The sequence below is a fragment of the Tasmannia lanceolata genome, unplaced genomic scaffold, assembly GCF_043159265.1.
Source record: "Tasmannia lanceolata isolate RefF3 unplaced genomic scaffold, GAP_Taslan_0.1 ptg000025l, whole genome shotgun sequence".
NCBI classification, from domain to species: Eukaryota; Viridiplantae; Streptophyta; class Magnoliopsida; order Canellales; family Winteraceae; genus Tasmannia; species Tasmannia lanceolata.
In genome coordinates, this window is record NW_027518702.1 from 12735269 (window position 1) to 12757139 (window position 21871).

A 21871-nucleotide genomic window follows, 5' to 3' on the forward strand; every position below is an offset into this window, starting at 1 on the left:
AAACCCATAATAATTAGCTTTTCAAGTCTGTTACAATATTCAAGATGCTATCACCATACAAACAGAGATGTGTAAAACAAAGTGAGTATTGGCGCTATCAGACTATCGTAGTGCAGATATCAGTCCCCTTTATTTATTATTTATTTTATTTTATATTTTGTTTACTAATTAATTATTTTGATCCACATCATGTAATAACAGCAAAGACCAACAAGTATAGCACTCTATCATATTCATATGCAGATAATGTATCCATCTAAATATAAAATATTCCATTGATTCTATAAAATATACAGGAAGCTTACTCATGGGATCAAAAAAAGATCCCCAATATCTACAAAATATATCCAAGTGCTCAGAATAGGTTGAGGGCGACCATTAGACAACTCAGTACATTGCTGAATCGAATTGCGCCATGAATTTCTAAACTTGTTAAGTTTCACACCAATATGGAAATGAGTAGAAAAGGACAGATTTCTAGAAGAGGCAACAGAGATTTGATGGCCAAATATTCACATTTCTTAGGTTCGCACTTGGAAGTAAATTTTGAAAACAACTCTTTCAGTAAACTTTGGAAACAGTGATATTTAAAGGGAAAAAGATGAGTATCCGGTGAAAATAATGCAAAGTGGTAAACTAACCCCATCGCCTACTCTTAGACTGATACCCAAATCATCACTCAGATAACAAGCAAAAATGACCTGGGTCATTTGCTTAGCTTTTACTACTTCTTCAGAAAGTACATCCCATCTCTCAATTCTAACTTTTCTTCCGATATAAGACCAGACAAGAAGCTTTGTAACTGTTGGAGTGACTTCTCATAAGGAGGATCAGCTACACAAAACATCTGCAACATGAATTTGAAAATTGTAAGAGTACTCAGTTACAAAATGACTAATCGGGATAGATGGTTTTCGTTGAAAGTATACGAAATCATGATTGCATGGCTCTATTGTGAAACAACCAATTACTCCAAAAGCTTAAGCCGTTGGAGATGGCATTATTTAATCTTTTATAGTTTAACACTCCCCCTGACGTGTGGCCCCTCTTTTTAGGGTTGGCCTACACGTGGCACATATGGCCCTCTTTTTGGCTTGGCCATTACATGTGGATTTTTAATATCAAGGAGTTTTGAACCCAGGACCTTTGCTCTAATACCATGTGAAACAATCAATTTCTCCAAAAGCTTAACCCATTGGAGATGGCTTTATTTAATCTTTTATACTCTAAACTCTATTGATCCTGTTACCTTCAGAGTATTGTGGATCCGGTCCAGTGCCATGCTGCCAACATTAGTAAGCATCCCCAAAATATATTTCTGCAACCAAAAAATTTTAGTGAGGCTAGCTCATGAACATTTACATTATTGAAACTTCCCAGCTTACCATAGAATACTACAGTTCCCAACTGAAAGCATAGGCCACTTATTGTTACCCGGGAAGAATGGTTGTCTCTCATGCATTATTAACGTTTTAAGGTTTTCTCATTTTCTTTTAGGATTCCTACCTGGAGATTCTAGACTTAATTTTTCCAATTATGGTGGTTGTGAAAATATTACTAAGATACATAAATGGGAGGAATGCTAAACTCAGGAGCGCCCTTGCAAAAATGGATGAAAGGTTACCCCATTAGCTGCATGTCACCAAAGTGCATTTAATATTCTTTGACTTGAAGCCATTATAAATGCACAATGGTGACGTGCAGCCAATGGGGGCACACCTTCAGCCCATTTTTGCAAGGGCGCCCTTGAGTTTAGCATACCTCCTAAAATGGATTTGGATATGAGTATGACATGGGATTAGATGCGATGACCAAGGACAAAAAAGACATTTCAACTGAGAGTAAATGAGCTTTTCCATGCCCATGCAATTTTAAGCTATAGATAAAAATTGTGTTCCCAGAAAGCACAAACCTCATAGACAGACATTTCTTTCAGAAGTTGTTCCTCAACAGAGGTAAAGCATCCCTCGCCCTCCTCATCAGCTGCTAAAAGTTCCTCACAGCTCCCACTGTTAACACCATTCCTGTTTGCGTCAGCCATGTCATCCACAATGGTGAAGACATGGTCATCAGACTCCAACCCTAGTGATTCTGTGAGGATTCCCTAGGCAAAACAATTAATAGGAGAGCAACAATAAGTAAAGCATAAAAAATATCTCTAATATTTTCAACATCTGGAAAAAAAATATCCTAAGATTTCAATAAATGGGAAGGAAGCACAAAAGGGTCTAAATGGTATTAACTCAATCGCCTATAGGATTTCGACATACCCAAGAATGGATGAACAGTTCAGTTGTAAAATTAAGGATTCTAGAGTTTCAAACAGCATGAATGAAAAATGTCGGGGTTGAAGTAACACAGGCTTCAAAATCTGATCATGGAATTGGAATGGGTTTTAAGCAGTCTTAGATAGTGTAAAAAAAGGGAAAAAACACTAAAACTAGTAATGATATAACTATATGAAAGAGAAGAACTAGAAGATCACAAAGATAAACAAACTACTATAGAATAACAATAAGAGATATGTTAACATCACACTAACAAGTCCATAGCATTAGCATCACGCCAATGAAAGTGAACAATGCTTAGAATTAAGTGCAACACTTCCAAAGAGGTCGCTATTTTCACTAATGATCCCTAAGTGTCTACATGCAAGTAAAGCAAAAAACTATAAATCATAAAGTCCAAAAGCAGTTATAATGAACGGAATGAATAATTTCTTGATAAAAGAACTTATCTATCATACTTTGCTTATCCAAAAACTTATCCTTCGATTAAGTGTATCCACAGGCACCCCAATCGCAGCTGCAAGGTTCTTAGAAGTCCAACTGGAATTAGAGAAAATAAATATGATTAGAAAACAAGGGAACGAGAAAAAAAACTGACATAACTTGTATGCTTTACCTTGTTTTCTCTTGAAATTGCATGATGATTGCTGCATGTACTGGAGCCACTGTAAACTGCACATTCCGATCTTCAAATTGCAACTCTAACTGAGACAACGGAATCAAAGTAAAAGTCATCAACGAGATCAAAGATGCCCTTTCATAAGGAAATAAACTTTCCATCAAAACTATACAGCCATGATTTGAGCAGCAACCTATTGCCGATTATTAAATTTTGAATGCTCAAGCTTTGCAAGTTTCTAACCTTAACAGTTCCAAGATTCTTCATCCACAATAGCTTACGAGGGGTTTTAATTTCATGAAACCTGTTTGCGTAATCAGAAAGAAGTTGATCCACGGCTCTAGGTATGTCAAGCGATTCAGCCTGCAATTTCTCTTCGAGGTCAACGAGAATGCAAAAAAACTTGTTGATTAAGCAATGACTTATAAACACATGGTAACTAAGCAATTCCCTAGTTAAACTGAACTATATGGTGCCTATAATAATTTAAAAAATATCAAAACTGATATTTCTGCTGAAAGTATTTAACTACATATCCAGAAGCAAGCACATTTATCACACTGAAGGTATCATCAATCAAATGCCATGGTTCAAAATTGAAATACTTTAAACTGCTTGAAGCTTTGCCGTGCACACTGAAATATTTTAATGTGCAGTAAATAGTCACCTTGCAATTATACTCCTGAGGCCAAATACTTAGTATCAATATCTACATATTATCTAAGCAGAAATGAGACATGTGGTAGCAATAGTAGAAGCATTGCAAAGTGAAAAGATAAATTCGCTGTGCAGAATATTATAAGTTGTTATACCAGACCAATTACCCCAACTTTATGCTTGCAGGTTACATATAGAAAATAAAATAAAGCTTTATCCATAACCTACTTATAAGAAAATAGTATAAGCTGTTATAGGGTCGCATGAAAGACCAATTACGGCACCTTTATGCTCGCAGAGTTCATATACAAAATAAAATAAAGTTTGATCCATCTTTCAAAACAACATAGAAAATAAAATAAAATAATAAATAAATAACAAGCAAACTAGTTTGCAATGATTATTCTGTTGGTCTGCCAGTCTTGAAGTTCATATGGTTGGTATTATTGACATATCTGCGATTCAAAAGGGATAAATTTTGGAGGGATAGAAAATTCCTACAGAATCTACTAGGAATCACAACTTTATGTTAGTTAGAAGAGTGGGGAAATTTTATAGTAATGAAAACAAATTAGTTTGTAAGGATTTTTCTGTGGCATTTCAGTCTTCATGTTCGCATAGTCTGTATATCACCAGCTATGAAGTTAAAAGGGAGAAAAAATTTCTCAGACACCTATAATCAAATTTACCCACACTATCCTTGTCATTTTTTTTACCAATACTACAATCACAATTCATCCACAAAAATAAGGAAAAAAAACCAACACAAAATTTAAATCCAGTAGAAGAACACTGAAAACTTCCACCATAGTTTGTGCTAGAAATGACCCAAACATTCTGCTCTTTCGAAATATTCCATACCCATAGGATTGCATTATGTTACCTCTACCATAGAGCATCATGTTACCTCTACCATAGACTATCTCCTTCCAACATCAACTGTTCTCACCTCTAATGCCATAAAACCCATTGCATACTACCTCCATGAATGAAATATTTAATATTTTTCTCACCCATCTACCAACTTCACATTGCCTCTAAACATTCTATTCTTACACTCCTTTGGTATTAACTATAACATCACCACCAAACATAACCTCCAAAAAATACAACCTCTTGAATTGAAAAGAAAAAACACTTCGAGCAACTCTATGACTGTCATTGCCATCAGCCATGCCATGCTAAGAATATATATGTTTTTTTGAAAGATAATTCTATTTTTTGAAAACTACACTCAGAGGATGACCAAGATGGTCTCTAGCAAACATCAAAACGTATAGAAAACACTAGATGTCCAAATAAGACACGCTACAATGAAAGAGTATGACACATCACCAAGCCTCGTCCCCCCTGCCTCCGCCAACTAGTCTGGCTAACCATTCACTTCTCTACAGACATGATGGAGCAAAAAACTATGGTGAATCACATATATCCAGAGTTTCCCCAACTGGGTCCAGCAATCACCAAGGAAAAAATGCCTTTTCTTCTGGACCACCTAATAACATTCATAGAATCTCACTTGATTATGAATGGGCCTTCGAAGTTGGCTGATAGTAGCATCAAACCTTGCCTCAGAGTCAGAACCAACAATCCCACCTCCAAAAAGTCCTTAGATCTCAAAGGGCCCAAACAAGATAACGTTACCACCCCAAAATGGTCTTTAATAATGTCAAGAACCCCTGCTCAAAGATAAACCATTGAACTTTAGAACGGACTGATTTTGACAAGGCCTCCATCACCCTACCGCTTCTTTGCAGCCATACGACTCGTTAACATCCCCTCCCAATATCTCCAACACTCTTGATTTGTAAACCCTCAAAAATACTTTTGAATGCTAGCCCAATAAATGATGTGTCCTATAATCTTTTTCCTTGGCATCCTTTAATCTTTTGTTCCTTAAAGAAACAGATAGTGTGGTGCTCCCAAATTGTCCATAAAGTTAGCTACCTCGCCCAAAGGATTGTACCCTTGGAGTAAAACAACCAGCAGCCCACGCCTCACACAGAAGAGAGATAGAACCCCACTATATGCTAAAAAGGGGAAGATAAAAACACTATAACCCAGTTGCAATCAAACAATGGATTATAAGATGGTCTACTAATTCCTCCTATGAGTAGCAGATGATGCATCTGTTGGGGATGTGCCAATTTCTACCTTGTGATGTGGAATTTCTAACAGATTATTTGGGGATGTGCCACCCTCTTACAGGCTTTGGTCTGTTAGAAATTCAAAATCTTTCTAACAAGGTAGCTGTTTGCAAAATACTCATAAACGATAGGTGCCTCTATAGTCTCTGCAAAAACCGATAATAGAGATGGCCTTCTGCGAAAAAAGGCAAACAACAGGTGCTAATTATGCAGAAACTGCTAGGAAAAGCCTAGTTCACTAGGGAAGGAAGAACCTAAGCCCCCGAGGAGCAAGACTTAATATTGAGGACTAAAGCTACCACTTTAGTTTTAGGAACAGATTAGAAACTAAGAACTTCCAGCGTCCTTCAGCTTATGCCTAAAGCAACATAGTACCTCAACTCAACTCCACAAAGCCTTTGTCCCAAACTAGTTGGGGTCGGCTAAATGAATCCTTTAGAAAAATTTCATGAAGAAGGTGAAGGAATCTACCCGGCTCTAATCCTGGCTCTAGTTGGGTTCTTCTACGTGGATCATTTTCTTCCATTCTATCCTATCCAAGGTCATGTTCTCTGTTATGTTCCTAGCTATCAAGTCTTTCCTCACTGTTTCTACCCAAGTTGTGTTCGGCCTACCCCTACCTCTTTTAACTCAATCAATTTGGCACGAGTCGCCTCTTCTCACTGGAGCATCCAAAGGCCTACGTTGGATATGTCCAAATCATCTTAAGTAGTGCTCTCTCATCTTCTCCTCAGTTGGTGCCACCCCCACCTTTTTTTTACGAATGTCTTCATTTTTTTAATTCTATCTAACCTTGTGTGGCCGCACATCCATCTAAGCATTCGCATCTTTCCTACACTCATCTTATGCACATGCTGCTTCTTGGTGGCCCAACATTCTGAGCCGTACAGCATGGCTGGCCTCATAGCTGTCTTCTAAAGCAACATAGTACCATGAAAAATATACAGTGGTATGTTGCAAGTTATTGCAAGCATAGGTAGAACAGGAGAACAACCATGAGTATAAGTCTTGATCTAACCTTTAGGTTCCATGTTTCACCCTAACAATGATCATTCTCACCACTTGACTTACACAAAAATCGTAACTGTGAGACAACACATTCTTCAATTATGATCAGCTCCACATCTCACAATTATACTTGAGAATGGTGAAGGTACACCTAGATTCAAAGACTTAAAATGCTTACTCTATGATATAATTAACTGCTCTATTACAAAAAGTTTGAAAACAACAAACATTCTTTAGAGAAAAGAGCAGCGGCTCCAACTAAAGAATAAAGAACACAAAGCTGTGATTAACGGGCATCATGCTAGGAGAATGGAAGACCCACATAAATGTCAACTGGCGCAGATATGACGATTCCACGGGCCAAGTCCACCAACTTGAATGCACCTATAAAATATTAGTAAATGCTATCTGACATAAGCTTGTTCCAAAAAATCCCTAGAAATAATGTGTTTTTATTGATGCATAGAAAGTACACAATGTGACCTTAGCATATATACATCTAATAAAGAAAAGGCATACTAGTTCGATATGCTTCAAATTTCTCTACCCATGTGTATTTTACAATCCATGATTGATATCTAGTTGATGCTATGAAGCCTAATATTGATCCAAGTACCTGGATTGATGGCCAAAAGTTTGAAGATATTATTGTAGCATCAAGAAGATCCAGTGACACCTCATTCTCTCCTTGTACGCCACCTTAACATGCAGAAAATGATACAACTTTACACACCAAACGTCCAAACAAATGGTGAATAAGATTTACTATAAGGAAATTTCATGAATAAGTTCCACATGCTTCATAGTTGGCTGAGACACTAAGTTTCAAAAGGTACCTCTCTGCGGTGGCTGTTTTATGCTTGCCTTAACATTGGTGTTTGTCCTCTTGGAATCAATTAGATCATTTAGCATGATCTCGCACCTTTGCATGCTGCTCTCTCCAAAGTGTATCTGAAAATGATACCAGGAGAAGGGCATAACTAAACTTCTAAAATGACACCAGGACAACCCAGGACGACCCAAATTCAACCAAATACTAAGGTAAGAGAACTTTATAGACATAATAGAAAGAGTCCAAATTAATCCAAATAATCAATTGCAACCAATAAGCCCAATAAAACCAATGATGTCCCAACATAAGAGACAAAAGAGCCTACCTTAAGGAGTTCCAAAGTGCGTATCTCTGAGTCAATATCATAATCGGATTTGTTCAAAAGCTTCTCTGCTAGCATAACACGATATTCATTAACTAGCTGGTCCTTTGAACCAATTATGCTAACCATCATTCCAAGTATATCAATCTTTCTTCTGTTCCTACTGCCTTTCAATGGATCTGCCTCTACTGGATCGGGTTCCCAGCTGAAATAAAGCACAAAACCAGTGACAGGAAATCTCTCTCTGTCACTCTCTTATAAATGAAAATTTTATTGGATAAAAGATAAAGAGAACTTATCATCAGATCACAAAAGAGATATTAAAGCAAACTTAAGAACTTATGTAGCAGTGAGGCGTTTATTCATTGATAGCCATGACCATAGTTTTAAATTTCGGCCAAAATACCGAAATTTCAGATTTTGTCCGGGACCGAAATTTAAAAATTTCAGCCGAAATTATAAGATTTGCACCGAAACCAAAATTGCCACCGAAATCTTGTTTTCGGCCGAGGCCGAAACCAAAATTTCAATCCTTGGCCATGTCAAAGGAAACATACCGCTCAGCATTTATCCATGCTTGCTTGTCATCAGAATTGAAATCATCATCACAATCGCCATTCTCTTGATTTTCCGCATCTCTATTTAGTTCTTCAAGGAGACTGTCCCCGGCATTACCAGGCCCATTGGGATTTCCCCCAGTCCCATCAGTAAGCATGGTCACAATGCATTTTATAGTATCCTTTCTCCCCCTTAGATACTCCCTTATTGGTTCTCCTACTGCCTCAAGGAATACACCACTTGGGTCTATTGTGCGGAGTGCTTTGATAGTGGATACATACTGGTGTAATATGTCATTTGTTGAAGCACCAGCAGTAAGCAAGCGATATCGCAGAGCGGAAACAAATGAATCAACAAGCTTTGAATGTTGGCCGGTATATTCGAGACATTGCTTTAAGTCTTCAATTGCAGGAGAGCTGCAAACACATAGCAAGCTATTGAGAGCCAAAATTTTGGAAAGATGAACAAGAGAGCCCCTTGACACAATTTTTTAAGTTAACTAATATTATCTTCAGAAAAAGAATGGGCATAAATGGATGCTTCAATGCATACACAGTAGAAACCAACATGTATTGGTGAATGAACATGCAAGCAGACATTAATTACATATATTTCTTATTTGAAAAGAGAAATTTATTAGGAAAAACAAGTAAGAGAATTGAGGAAAGTGTTCCTGCGCAGCTGCGTAGGGATCTTCCCTGCGCTTAAGTGGCTTAAAAAGCCTCCCATTGGTTCATATAGCGAGTCCACGTATGCGGGTCCACAAAAAAGTGACCAATGGGAGGCTTTTTAAGCCACTTAAGTGCAGGGAGCTCCCTGCGTAGCTGCGCAGGAACACTTTTCTCAAGAGAATTATAGATTTATATAATTGGGCAGAATCTGCCCAACATACAATTCTGCCCATCCTACTCCTGTCTTTGCTAATATATCGGCTATTCCATAAGCACTTGGGATATGGAGCCATCCCTTTACCAGACCTCTTATTTTGTCTTTTATCTCATTAATGAACTGCCCTGGCCTCCATGGACCTTCATCATCACTTCTTATCCATGAGTTGCCTTCAATCAAAAGTCTGCCTCCTAAGATGGTTTGTTGGGAATATCCTATAGCCACTTTTTTGCATAAGGCTCAGTTGACGAGTGATTACTAAATCTTCATTGCAACTGTTTTTGGCTCTGATTACATTGAATGTTTGGCATGGAATCCATACTGTGCTCCCCATGGAACCCTAGAGTACACATCGAATGTCTCACTAAAAAAATACCCATGTAGAGAGAAGATGTGATTTGTATCAGTGGAACAATTCGTTAATCAAAAAGTTTCAATACAGTAGTCCATGATGGTGTGAGGGCATACTACACAAACATTTATTTCACATACATGCCCCCTTGCAGGACCCAAAAATTTCCCTTAACCATTGACTGTAAAAGTTACTTTCTGAGTGATCATTCTCCATTCCTAAACACAAAAGCATCACGATGCCAATAAATCGGTGCATGAACGCTCAGACATGTGCATTTATGAGGAGAGGAAACTAACAAGCCAACAAATCTATCTGCCAGCATAAACAGATTAGGGACAAGTGATGCGTGCACATAGATATACAGGAAAACAAGATAGTATTCAGAAACACAGAGAGAGCACCCCAGATAGATACTTGCAAGACTCAGACCTATGTATACATTAGATTGCTTTATATAAGAAATATGAAATGTCAGAATTTTTTTGTCAGGTTCTTTATTAATTGATATTGATTAGAGAAAACACAGATAGTACGAGCACTCTGAGCATATAACTAGAGAATGAAACCTCATTTTTATCTCAAAAACATAAATACATTCACAGATTAGAGGCGAGAATCCTTGTACTAATCTTCGGATGGAAAAGAAATGCAAATGTCAAGAATATGAATTGAAGAGAATAAAATCATAGGATAAAAGCCTTAAACGTAACTATGCAAAATATTACATCCATATGAATCTGATCTTTCCATCTATCAGATTAAAATATATAAAGTTTGGATTGTGAAGGTCATAAGTTTGACCACAGATAATATTTAAAGCATCCCTGCCATGGATTAGTTCGATGCATATGATCCTCTATGTATTAATTGCTTGCTCATTGTTACTACAGGGAGTAGGTAGAACAAAGAGGTATTCGAGGCCTCAAGCAATTTCATGTACTTTTATATCCACTCTACCGTATTTTTCAGAGGTTAGAAAATTCTTAAGCCTATGTTCTTCAGAATGGCCTCAGTAACTAATGCTTGCTTGCGTATGACTTTGAGGTTCCTCAATTATGCCAATAATGGGAAAAATATACGTGAATTGAGGTATACATAACAAAGATTGATATATCAAACATCGCAGACATAAGTATGTACTTATTACAGTAGGACTAGAAGATTAGTATGTTAAGCACATGAAAATTTTAATTTTAATTTTTTTCATCACAGTTATTCTTGAATAATACAAGCATGATTGATCTTAATTTGAGAAGTGCCAAAATTATCAAAATTTACATTATACATGACTTCTCTGGACATATATTAAGCACAGGAATACCTCCTATAATCTGCAATATGACTTATAACTGCACATTAGAAACCACAAGCTTAAGCCATAATCAAGAACTTACATAACAAAAAAATAATTCAACAATTATGCTAAAAAAACACGGTGAAAGATTTACCTGTCGGGATAATCCACAATAATCTCAAAGAGCTTCCCTATTCTTAAATCTTGCAAAGTTTCATACGCAAAGTACTCAAGGCGCAACTGCCATCTGATGAGCCCTTCAGAAGGAATGTCAATCCCAGGGTAACATGATGAAGGACATGAAGCCAAGGGTGTTTTAACAGCAGAGCATTTACTATCATTACCAATTGGATCCCCCAAATAAGCAAGAAGAGCATATAAGAACTGGAGTGGTACAGCCTGAAAATGGGAAGAGCAAAAAATAAGGAAAAATCTTGGGCACTACAAGCACAATCATACATCTACAACAAAGAAACTAAGGAACGGATAAAAGTAACTGCAACCCACATTATATATAGTATGCATATGTTTGAACCCTGAAATTAGCCATCCATGCTGGTCTACACTTTATGGCTGAAAAAATGATTTTTCAAGACCAATACTTTTTCTTTCGAATAAGACAAAGGACACGAAGAATGGGTCGTTCATACTTCATACCAATGCCAAGGCTTGGATTGAAAAAGAATTTGAGGAAGAGGAGAGGAAAGTGTTATTTGAATGTGCAAAGATAAGCACAGGGACTGGATGAATTCTCTTTAGCATTCTACCAAGAAAACTGGGAATTGCAAAGAGACAATCTAATGGATGTTTCCAAGCCTTCAAGGAGTTCATGGAAGGGTAGCTTTAATAAAGAAAAAGATGCCAGTTTCACAACCATAATCCCAAATAATGAAGAGGTGGAGGAGGTAAATATAAAATATTTCAGAAGGATCAGCTCGGTGAGTTAACCTCAGGAATCAAACAATGCAATTTCTTGAGCCTTGAAGGGGAGAATAGGGCCATGGAGAACAGCGCACATTGAAGATGAGACATTGGATTTGGCTGCTTAATCCTCTTTTCTTCTATAATTAATGTAACTTCATGGTGACTAAAACAAAAGGCATTAAAGCCTCATATTGCAAAGACACACATAGACATCTATGCCCCACGCCACCCCCAACACACACAGCAATCATGAGGGAACTGTGTGTTTATATTTGCAGGCAGAAATATATGATGTAAATATTCCTAAGGATCTCAAAATCAATTCAATCATTTATTTACTATTTTGGAACGCAATTTATGCTAATTACATGCTAGCTTAGACTTTATGTGAGACGCAAAGCGCAGCTAGGAGAGGGTCACTGCATATGCAATTGATGTCTTGCATAAAGGCCTCATATTGTTTGTCTGTTTGTGGCATAGCCCTGGCTTTACATTTTGAAGTGCATAGACGCATTTTAAAGACAATATACAAGATTTAATGCATGAATCAAGATGCTTCAAAAACCATTAAATAAGTAAACCATCAAGTCATTAACAGTCTAGTCATGCACCTGCCAAGAAATACCTGAGTTATCATCAAATCATATAAGAGCCATGGAAAGAAGAACTATCAGTCAAAACACCAAATTTGAGTTCATGGACCTAATCTATTCTAGAGAGCCAAGCATGAGTACAGTACTAAATAAGTAGATTTATAATGACAAAAATATTCTGATATAAATTCATTAGCAATCTTATCCGTCTACAAACACAAACTAATATTGTTAAAAATAAACCCTATCACTCACCTGAATCCACTCTTTAATAGATTCCAAAACAGGACTCCTATAATCATCACCAGCCAAACTTTGAACTTTGGCCTGATAGACAACAAGAACACAATATAAGTTCAAACAAAAAATAAACGGAAAAAGAAAACAAAAAGAACATCAATGAAATATGAATAAGAAAATACCAACCCATATTAATTAATTGAATAAGACAAATTCAGCTACGAGGTGGCTCCTCTCTTGCAAAAGAGGGGCCGCAAAATGGCCTTTTGTGAAATCGCTGCCCTTATATATATATATATATATATATATATATATATATATATATATATATATATATATATATATATATATATATATGCGATGCACGGGCCGACAAGGAATTGTACGGACCACATCATAGGTTGATCCAAACCGCCCAAGAGATGAAACACAACAGAAATGGGTTGTGCCCGTAAAATCATTTCCATAGGCTGATCCTACCCCTCGAATCTATAGAGGTTTCCATAATATGTTGTGCCTCTTAAGGTGCCCGGAATTCGTCAATATTTTGAAAGGCGTCCTGAATCCGCAGTATTATGGAATATGTTCACAGAAATCCGTAGTATTATGTAACATGTGTACCCAATCCGTAATTTTGCAAAGAAAAAACGTCCCTATGTTGACTTTGTCCACTTTTTTTTATTACAAAAGCATAAAGGAGGGGGTTAGGATTGAAATTATGTGGCTTTAATGGGTGCCTTTGTTAAAAAGCATAAAGGAGGGGGGTAGGATTGAAAATATGTGGGTTGAATGGGTGCCTTTGTTAAAAAAAGTAAAAAAAAAAAGTGACGTGTAATTCTATTAGAATTTTGGGAGAAATTCAAATAATTCTCTCATTTTCTCTTCTGCTATATAGTATACTAGTAAAAACACCCGTGCGATGCACCGGGCGAGAAAAATACAAATGGTTAATCACTTTCCCATTTGATGCGGTGGAGTATTTCACACTCATGCTTTGAAAGGTGGGTCTCACGCACCATCTATAGCCAAACCCATGCATTCGAGTGGGACCCGGAATATTTTGAAAGGTGGCCGAAATCCGTAGTATTATGTACTAAATGAACACGTTCTGTATGAAAAAATAATCGGGTTCGTCAATATTTTGAAAGGCGTCCTGAATCCGTAGTATTATGTAATTTGTTCACAAAAATCCGTAGTAATATGTAACACATGTATCAAATCCGTAATTTTGCAAAGAAAAAACGTCACTATCGACTTTGTCCACTTTTTTTATTAAAAAAGCATAAAGGAGGGGCGTAGAATTGAAATTATGAGCATAAAGGAAGGGTGTAGGATTGAAATTATGTGGCTTTAATGGGTGCCTTTGTTAAAAAGCATAAAGGAGGGGGTAGGATTGAAAATATGTGGGTTGAATGGGTGCCTTTGTTAAAAAAAGTCAAAAAAAGTGATGTGTAATTCTACTAGAATTTTGGGAGAAATTCAAATAATTCTCTCCTTTTCTCTTCTGATATATATATATATATATATATATATATATATATATATATATATATATATATATATATATATATATATATAAGGATTTGCTAGCGTCCATCGCAGATGGTCTGTTGCATGTCAGACCAGCCACACAGGCTCACTTTACAGCAGCTTTTGTCTTCATTCATGAGGTGGCTCATCTGACATGCAACAGGCCATTTGCGATGGACGCTAGCAAATCCCATACATATATATATATATATATATATATATATATATATATATATATGGGGAAACGGTTTCTGAGGTATCGTTCACCTTGAGCAACCCACTAAATACACCATCTCCCATAGTTGTTTGACTCATCCAACCCATTCATTCTATAGGTTATGGTTAGGATTATGGTTATGGTTAGGATTATAGGTTATGGTTAGGGTTATGATTTGTGGAGGTTTTGAAATTGATGGCTAGAAATTAGGCGATGATCAAAATTGTTTCAAATGGTCAATGAAAATAGGGCCGACAGTTCCAACATATTGTGAAAGCAGATAGAAGAACACTTTGAAACATAAATGACACATACCTTCGAAAACAAAAATATGGCAGAAGCATAGGCATCTTCGGTCATAGACGTAAATCCAAGACTTCTAAGATCACGAACAACCTTGCCGATGTTTTTCACCAATTTCTTGTTCATTGAATTTTCACCAATTTCCAATTCAGCAATTTCAGAGAAGGGCTTGCTTCTTTTGTCTAAATCAATGTTGCCCCTGAATTGACTTTCATAGCCACTCTCATAGTCTCCAGCCACCATTGTACTTAGATCTTCCAACTTCTCCTTAAAATAAAAGCGGAGTATCTCTAAAAGAAGGCAATGCAAGACATAAGTAATGATCAAACTCTATGTATGCATACTAAGATTGCATGCAACAAAATGCTTTCAAGAGAAACCCACCAATATAGATAATCTAACCAAAAAATATCGTCAATATTTTCCTTCTACAAGATATAATTAATGTTTCAAGTAACAAGGCGGAGGCAGCAAGTTTCTAGAGATATTGAGTACAAACTACAAATGGTCAAGTTCTCTCATAAAGTGTAGATTCAAATTTAGGATCAGCTCCGGAATTCAACATTAATTAAACATATGACACGGAAATAATCGCCCAACTTGACTCTAACATGTTATGAGAGAAAATCAACTCAGATGAAAAGGAACTCCATAGGCTGCCTTCCTAGAGAATAAATCTAAAACACTGTAGCAACCTCATGAATGAAAAAATGGGAAGAGCCATCACTGTTGAAATGTACTGTAAAGTGATAAAAGGGATCTTGACGATAGGATAAAAAATATATCAATGAGAGAGGGGGGGGGGCAAATAATAAAGCAACTTCCAAACATTAGGCCCAAAGAAGACCCTTCAAAAGTTTAGAAAAAACAACAAAGGAGGAGATAAAAATGTTAAAAAGCATTTTAAACATAATTAAAAGAAAAATCATATTGCTGAAGCCAACTGAGAATAGCAAAATGAGTGATCGGAAATACTCACTCCTCATCGGGCACTATAACCAGATTGGTTGATAGACAGTTCCAAGGTCTTGCTTATAGATGTTTACAGCAATGTTTAAAAGCTATCCGAGTCAGCCATTAACTCAGACACGTCAACTGAGTACTGGCCCTACCAAGTCAATCAAAAATAGCTCAGGTCAATCATTTACTTGCCCAAATACACCTGCTTTTGCCTTAGGCTAGTTCTTGACCATATACGAATTTTTAAACACTGGTCTTTTATATAAAAAAAACACAGTGACAACTTTCTAAAACAGAACAGGAAAGGAAAATGCTTATGAGCCGCTTGTCCCACTTGGTCAGCAATCAACCTTGTTGACCAACCCACTGGGTGGTGTGACAGGACTTGTGATGTGATAGAAATATACAGCATTAAGAAATTTTGACAAATTAAAGAAAAAAATCTGCATAAATTAATATCAGAAAATTAGCCAAGAGAGTTATCAAAATTTTAAGCACAAATAAGCACACCAGAGTTAACGCACCCGGAAAATGCCAAGGGTGGGTTGTGAGAAGAACTGAAGATACCATCAATTGGTACCTAGAAAGTAGGTTGATTCTTTCCACATCTGAATTCTGGCTGGTCTTTGAAACAGCTTCCTTGTATGACTGTAGAGCATGAACCAACATTAACAGGCACTTTTCCTGATATTGTTTCTCTAAGCATATCACTTCCAATGATTTGCAAAATACTTTCTCGGACCAATCTTCCCGAACCTGTATAACATTGTGGAGATAAGGATTCCACCAAAAGTAATTGACTGTAAATGATTCTCCAAAATAACCAGCATTATGGTCATTTGCCAAATAATAGGGAGAACTTGAAACAAACAGATACTCAGGAAACTAATGATTATGTGAACCCATGCCGAACATGCAATATAGCTCTAACTTAGTGCATTCTTACCAAATAGTGCCTCAACAGCAGAGTATTATTGTATTTTTGTGCCCTTTAGTAGCCCTATAAATGGCCATAAGTATTGCAGAGTAAACATATAATTTCAAAAACAATCCCTAAGCCAAAAGTAGATGTTCACCCTCCGGAAAAAAGGTCATACATACATTTCGAGAATAAGTTTCAACATGTGCTTAATCATTTTGTTCATCAAAGAAGACAATCTTATTTAGAAGATTTCTCATGAATTTCAGGTTCTGCAACCATATACTTGCATAAAATATCCCCTTGATGTTAGTAAGTCTGGGAACCCTGAACTTATAGAGATGCCAATGAATTGCATAAAAGTTTCAACAACTATTAGCAAATAAACATTTCTTATAATGTTTACCATATAGTGCTTCTTAAAGGAATCTATACAAGAATTATATATGCATCACTTTGTGCAAAGTGACACTCCAAATGTTTTATGCAACCCAAATTTACAGTTTGATTTCTTTATAAACAGGACTTCTTGCTTGATCATTTTTTGAAATATTCACTTATAAAGGATCCTTGATAGTGATTTAATCCCCTGACACAAACAACAATCCAAACATGTTGCTTCTAAAATTTAGTCACATGTTAGATCAAGCTTAAACATGCTGTCCATGCCAATTTTTTTGTCTTTGGGATCATGCACTGAGATACATACTCCCATTCATCTGGCAAAGAAGACCATTAAAACATGTGAAGCAGAACAATTCTACCTGGAGGGTTCCTTATGTGCAAAACAAGAGTGATTGTAGACCTAAAGCCATCAGACATTCAGAACCACGGTTCATGGAAATTTTATTTTTAAGAAGACTGTGAAAAAGACAAGGAGAAACATCTTAGAAAATATAAGAAAGGAAGTGTGAGCTAAATCTTAGAAAATAAAAGAAAGGAAGTGATACAAAGTGTGGGAATCATAAAAATGTTGATGAGTGCTTACGGTTTCTCTTTCCTTCACCATGTATAATTTACATTTCTCTCAGAATCCTCAAAGTTCATGTAGGATTTACATCTTGTCAATCTTACCAATGGCTTCCAAGTATTTACAAGATTTCCATCATCAAATGAACACTTAGGGGCCGTTTGGATATGCGGATTTTAAAATCCAGGTTTTTAGTTTGAAAACAGCGTAAAAGAGGGTTCATGATCAAGCTGCTGTATGCTGTCCTGACAGCGTTTCTTGGATTTTAAGTAAGAAATTCAGGTTTTAAAAAGCTCTCCTACATCATGAGATTTCTAAAACCTGGAAATATGGGAGGATCTGCTACTCATTTGCTGACGGAAAGAAGGTCAAAACGACGGCTGGTCCGCTCCTTCTCTTGTCTATTGGCTACAATTTTGAAGAAATCCTGGATTCTAAAATCCGTGTATCCAAACGGCCCCTTAATATTCTTCACCTTTTTTTCTTGCGACAGATGAGCTGGGATTGAATCCACGACCTCAAAAGTTGATGCATATAGCACCTTTCAATTGTGATAAGGGCTCAACCCGAGTAGAGACTTCTTTTTTTTATGGGTAAGCTGGGGTTTGGCGGGACCCCTACCGGTTTATTAATAAAGAGAAAGATGATACAATAAAGGCACAAAACCATCCCTAACTCTGAACATGTGAGAGAGGGAGAACCAAGGCTTAGCACATATGAGCGTCAAAACACTAAGCCTAAGAGATCTAAATGCTCGTCACTTGTGAATTACATAATCAGCTAATTTTGAAGGGGTATGCTGGGCTCTTAGTGAACGTCTTGGCCATTTTTTCTTCTGAACTTCCCGCCAACCCGAGTAAAGACTTAATAAACATTCAGTTCCCTGCACAACAATTGAATCACTCCCCCGTAATAAATAAGACCAAAGTGTGCAATCTCTGGGTCCAAACTCCAAACACCTTCCCTGTAGAGAAACACCACAACAAGTCTCCATATCTACAAAGAACATCCAATCTCGCCCAGCTTGCCTTAACTTGCACGACATACGCCTAAGCTAAAATCCAATCCCATATAATTTGAAAACTAAAAACTTCTGTCACCCCATGCTACTTATCCATTAACTAGGTCAAATCAATATTGTGAACAACTTCACAATGTAAAATATATCTAACTAAACAGACTGTACAAAATCTTCACAAAATTTCCAGTCAAAAACTTGCCTATGCCAAGATGAATAAGTAACAAAAGAACACATTATGGCCACTTACTCATAATCAGATACCGATTGAAAGGAAAATCATGGAAAATGGTGTAAATTCCAGTATTAATCCTTGACCAATAGGTAATAATCCCTAGGTGTAGCACAGGTCTCATGAATCGCTCATTGCAATGTAAATATATAGTTCAAGTGGCGAACTATGAACTACGAATATCATGTGATAAATCATAAGATCTATGCTTAGTTGTCCCCAAATAATTGTTTAGGTCATCACACATACCTTATGTCTGGTTTGCATATGTAGTATCATTTTGATGACATAAACGACCATAGTAACTTGACACTTCATTGTGTAAGTCACATCTTGAAGATACTGTATGCCAAGGTTGGTCAAAATTGAATGACTTTGACGAAGAAAAATTAGGTAATAACCGCCAATGTAACTAAGACAAGCAGTGCAAATAAATGATAAGAAAAATCTCGATTAACGAACAATGAAGAAAACCATTCATATATTTAAACTACGAACTTGTTAAATCCCTTGGAAAATAAATTGGAGCACGACAGTTTCACTTTAAGGTATGTAATAAATATCTTGAACGTAAATTTCTTGAACTAGGGGAAAATCATCCATTAATGTGTCTATGCATAGCATGAAAAATAGAAAATGATAAAAGGTCATGTTTCCATACACAGGGTTCATTTGTTTCGAACACCGCAATATCACGATAAGCATCAAGATTCTGCCAAAATTTGTAAACACATTTTTTCTTGAATGTCACCTGCAAAAATAACCAAATATATGAGCTTTTTGTCTTTTCAATGAATCATCACAATCGAACTAATCTCTTCAAATTAACCAAAATACTCTTACAAAATATAACATGTCATCAAGATACAACACGGTTAATTTTAAAGACTGGCCCATGCCTCCAAGCCTGCCCAACCTCAACTGATTCATACAAGGTCTTTTACAGGCTAGCCATCAAACCTATTCAACTCATGTGATTCCCAGTCAACTCCAAGTTATCAGACCATGACTTATGTATCATATAATAACAATATATCAATCAAGAGTAAAAGAATAATGCATACTCGTACATATAAATGCACGTCATAGTTTATATATCGGACAAGAGTATAGCAGCTCTGTTATTGGTGCCTCACGATCAACATTATGATGAGATTTCCAATGCAGCTACTTTATCATTTCATATATGATATGGACATTGAGGAGGCTATGCCAACTTGATTTTTTAAACTCCGGGTTATATAGTCATTTTATAGAGACATTTTAAGAGTGTATTGAAAGTGAAACAGATATAGAGGTTTAGGTTCATCAGGCCATTTGTGGTTGAATTGATGTTTTCAAATAAGGATAGCAATGCCATGCATATTTCCCAGTAATAATCCATGGCCAGAGCCCTTTTATGTAGAAGCAACAGCCCAACATCATTGTGCTATGATGATTTATGAAAGCCCTGCACACTTAAGCTTGCAAGCGAAAAGGCCCAAATATCCAATTAAAGTTATGATTTCTTGGTATGACCCTAATATGATTTATGGGCTGGCACTCCCTTCCATACTTTTAGGATTAAAATTTGAAAGCATTTTATTTAAAATAGACAAATTATAAATCTATATGATGAACCTCTAAATCTTTTTCACTTTTGCCTTAAATCTAATTTTAGAATTATAAGCTGTTAAATGAATCGTTGAATTGTAAATAGCCAGCTACTCTTTGACATTTCTTTATTTTATCCGCTCTCTAACGCGGAGCAGAAACTCACTCGTTCACTCTTAAACGGAGCAATCAATTCTAAAGTAAAATGACAAATATAGAACTATGGAACTGAAATGGGTCATTACATTGTTGCAAACCCAATCAGTTCGCAATGTGATTGATCTTCTCAGAGGGAAGATCAGCGTCTTGAACCACTTTGAGGAAGAATTAGTCCTCCTTTGTGTGCAAAAACACAATTTGAAAGAATACTACTTACATTTAATTTATAGCAAATGGAAACCCACTTGGCCACTTCATCTAAAACTAATACCCAAGCCAATCTAAACACCTTAACCTTTATCTCTAACACTCCTACCTATACCAAACAACTACAGAACAAAATCTAAAAACTAAAAATATCTAAACTAATTTATTTCACCCCAAATGGGACCCATATAGGTGTTAAACAACCAATTACTCCAAAATCTTAAGCTGTTAGAGATGGTGTTATTTAATCATTTATACTTCAACACTAGGCACATAACATACATTTAAAAAAAAACACGATTAAAACCAGTAATCACGTGTAGAGTAATATACCTCAAGGGCATTCAGAAAGTGATCCTGAATTAGAGAATCCAAACCATGTTTGCAGAGAATATGTACAAAGGAAACGAACTCTGATTCCACCGAAAGATCTTCGTCGCCTTTCAAAAGAACTTCTGTGCAGTTGCAAAATCCACTCCAGCTTTCCAAAATCTCAGTCACGGAATCGCCTCCTAGGGCATCCAAAATCCCTAGATTTTGCATTGAGATCGACTCTCTTTCTTCTCCTTCGCTCTCTGAGAGGGAATTTTCTCGAATTGTAAGTAAAACGGGAAAAGGAAAAAAAGAAACCCTAGCTGTAGAGAGGCCTTTGTTCTGAACTTATGTGGAATAGTATTTCCATGGAAATTTCCAGGTGGAGAATCGATTGCTTGTGTTAGAGAACCTTTGGGAAAATTTTATGTGCAGAAGAAATCATGGGAAATGGGTGGAAATTCAAGGGGGCCCACCTTTTCGCGCCATTTTTTTTCTCTTGAGCTTTTTAGTGATGAATGTAGAGATGGGAAGGAGGGAACGTAGGGGCGTACGGCTCTAACCTTCGATTTGCCGCGTAGAATGTAAAATTGATCTCTGCGCATCGGGCGCACGTTAAGATTTAGGAGCATGTATTATTTATAGGGACTCCCTCAGCCGTTTTCATTGGTCAAGATAATGGGACCCGCGTGGCATGTAGGGAATGGAAATAATATATTTTCCCCC

At 36.6% G+C, this 21871-nt stretch overlaps 1 protein-coding gene across 1 annotated transcript; it reads right to left on the minus strand.

The window, feature by feature from the left end:
* Window positions 1-205: 205 nt before the first annotated feature.
* On the minus strand, window positions 206-21752 carry LOC143858002 (anaphase-promoting complex subunit 2-like). The gene is made up of 17 exons (XM_077368582.1): window positions 21622-21752; window positions 21167-21408; window positions 19536-19625; window positions 16260-16491; window positions 14788-15065; window positions 12741-12812; window positions 11123-11367; window positions 8431-8847; window positions 7877-8078; window positions 7556-7670; window positions 7336-7418; window positions 3151-3270; window positions 2905-2993; window positions 2747-2828; window positions 1913-2104; window positions 1250-1318; window positions 206-847 (listed from the first exon to the last, which is right to left on the minus strand). The coding sequence occupies exons 1-17, from the start codon at window positions 21632-21634 to the stop codon at window positions 725-727; spliced, it is 2664 nt and encodes an 887-aa protein (XP_077224697.1). The 5' UTR covers window positions 21635-21752; the 3' UTR covers window positions 206-724.
* Window positions 21753-21871: the final 119 nt, after the last annotated feature.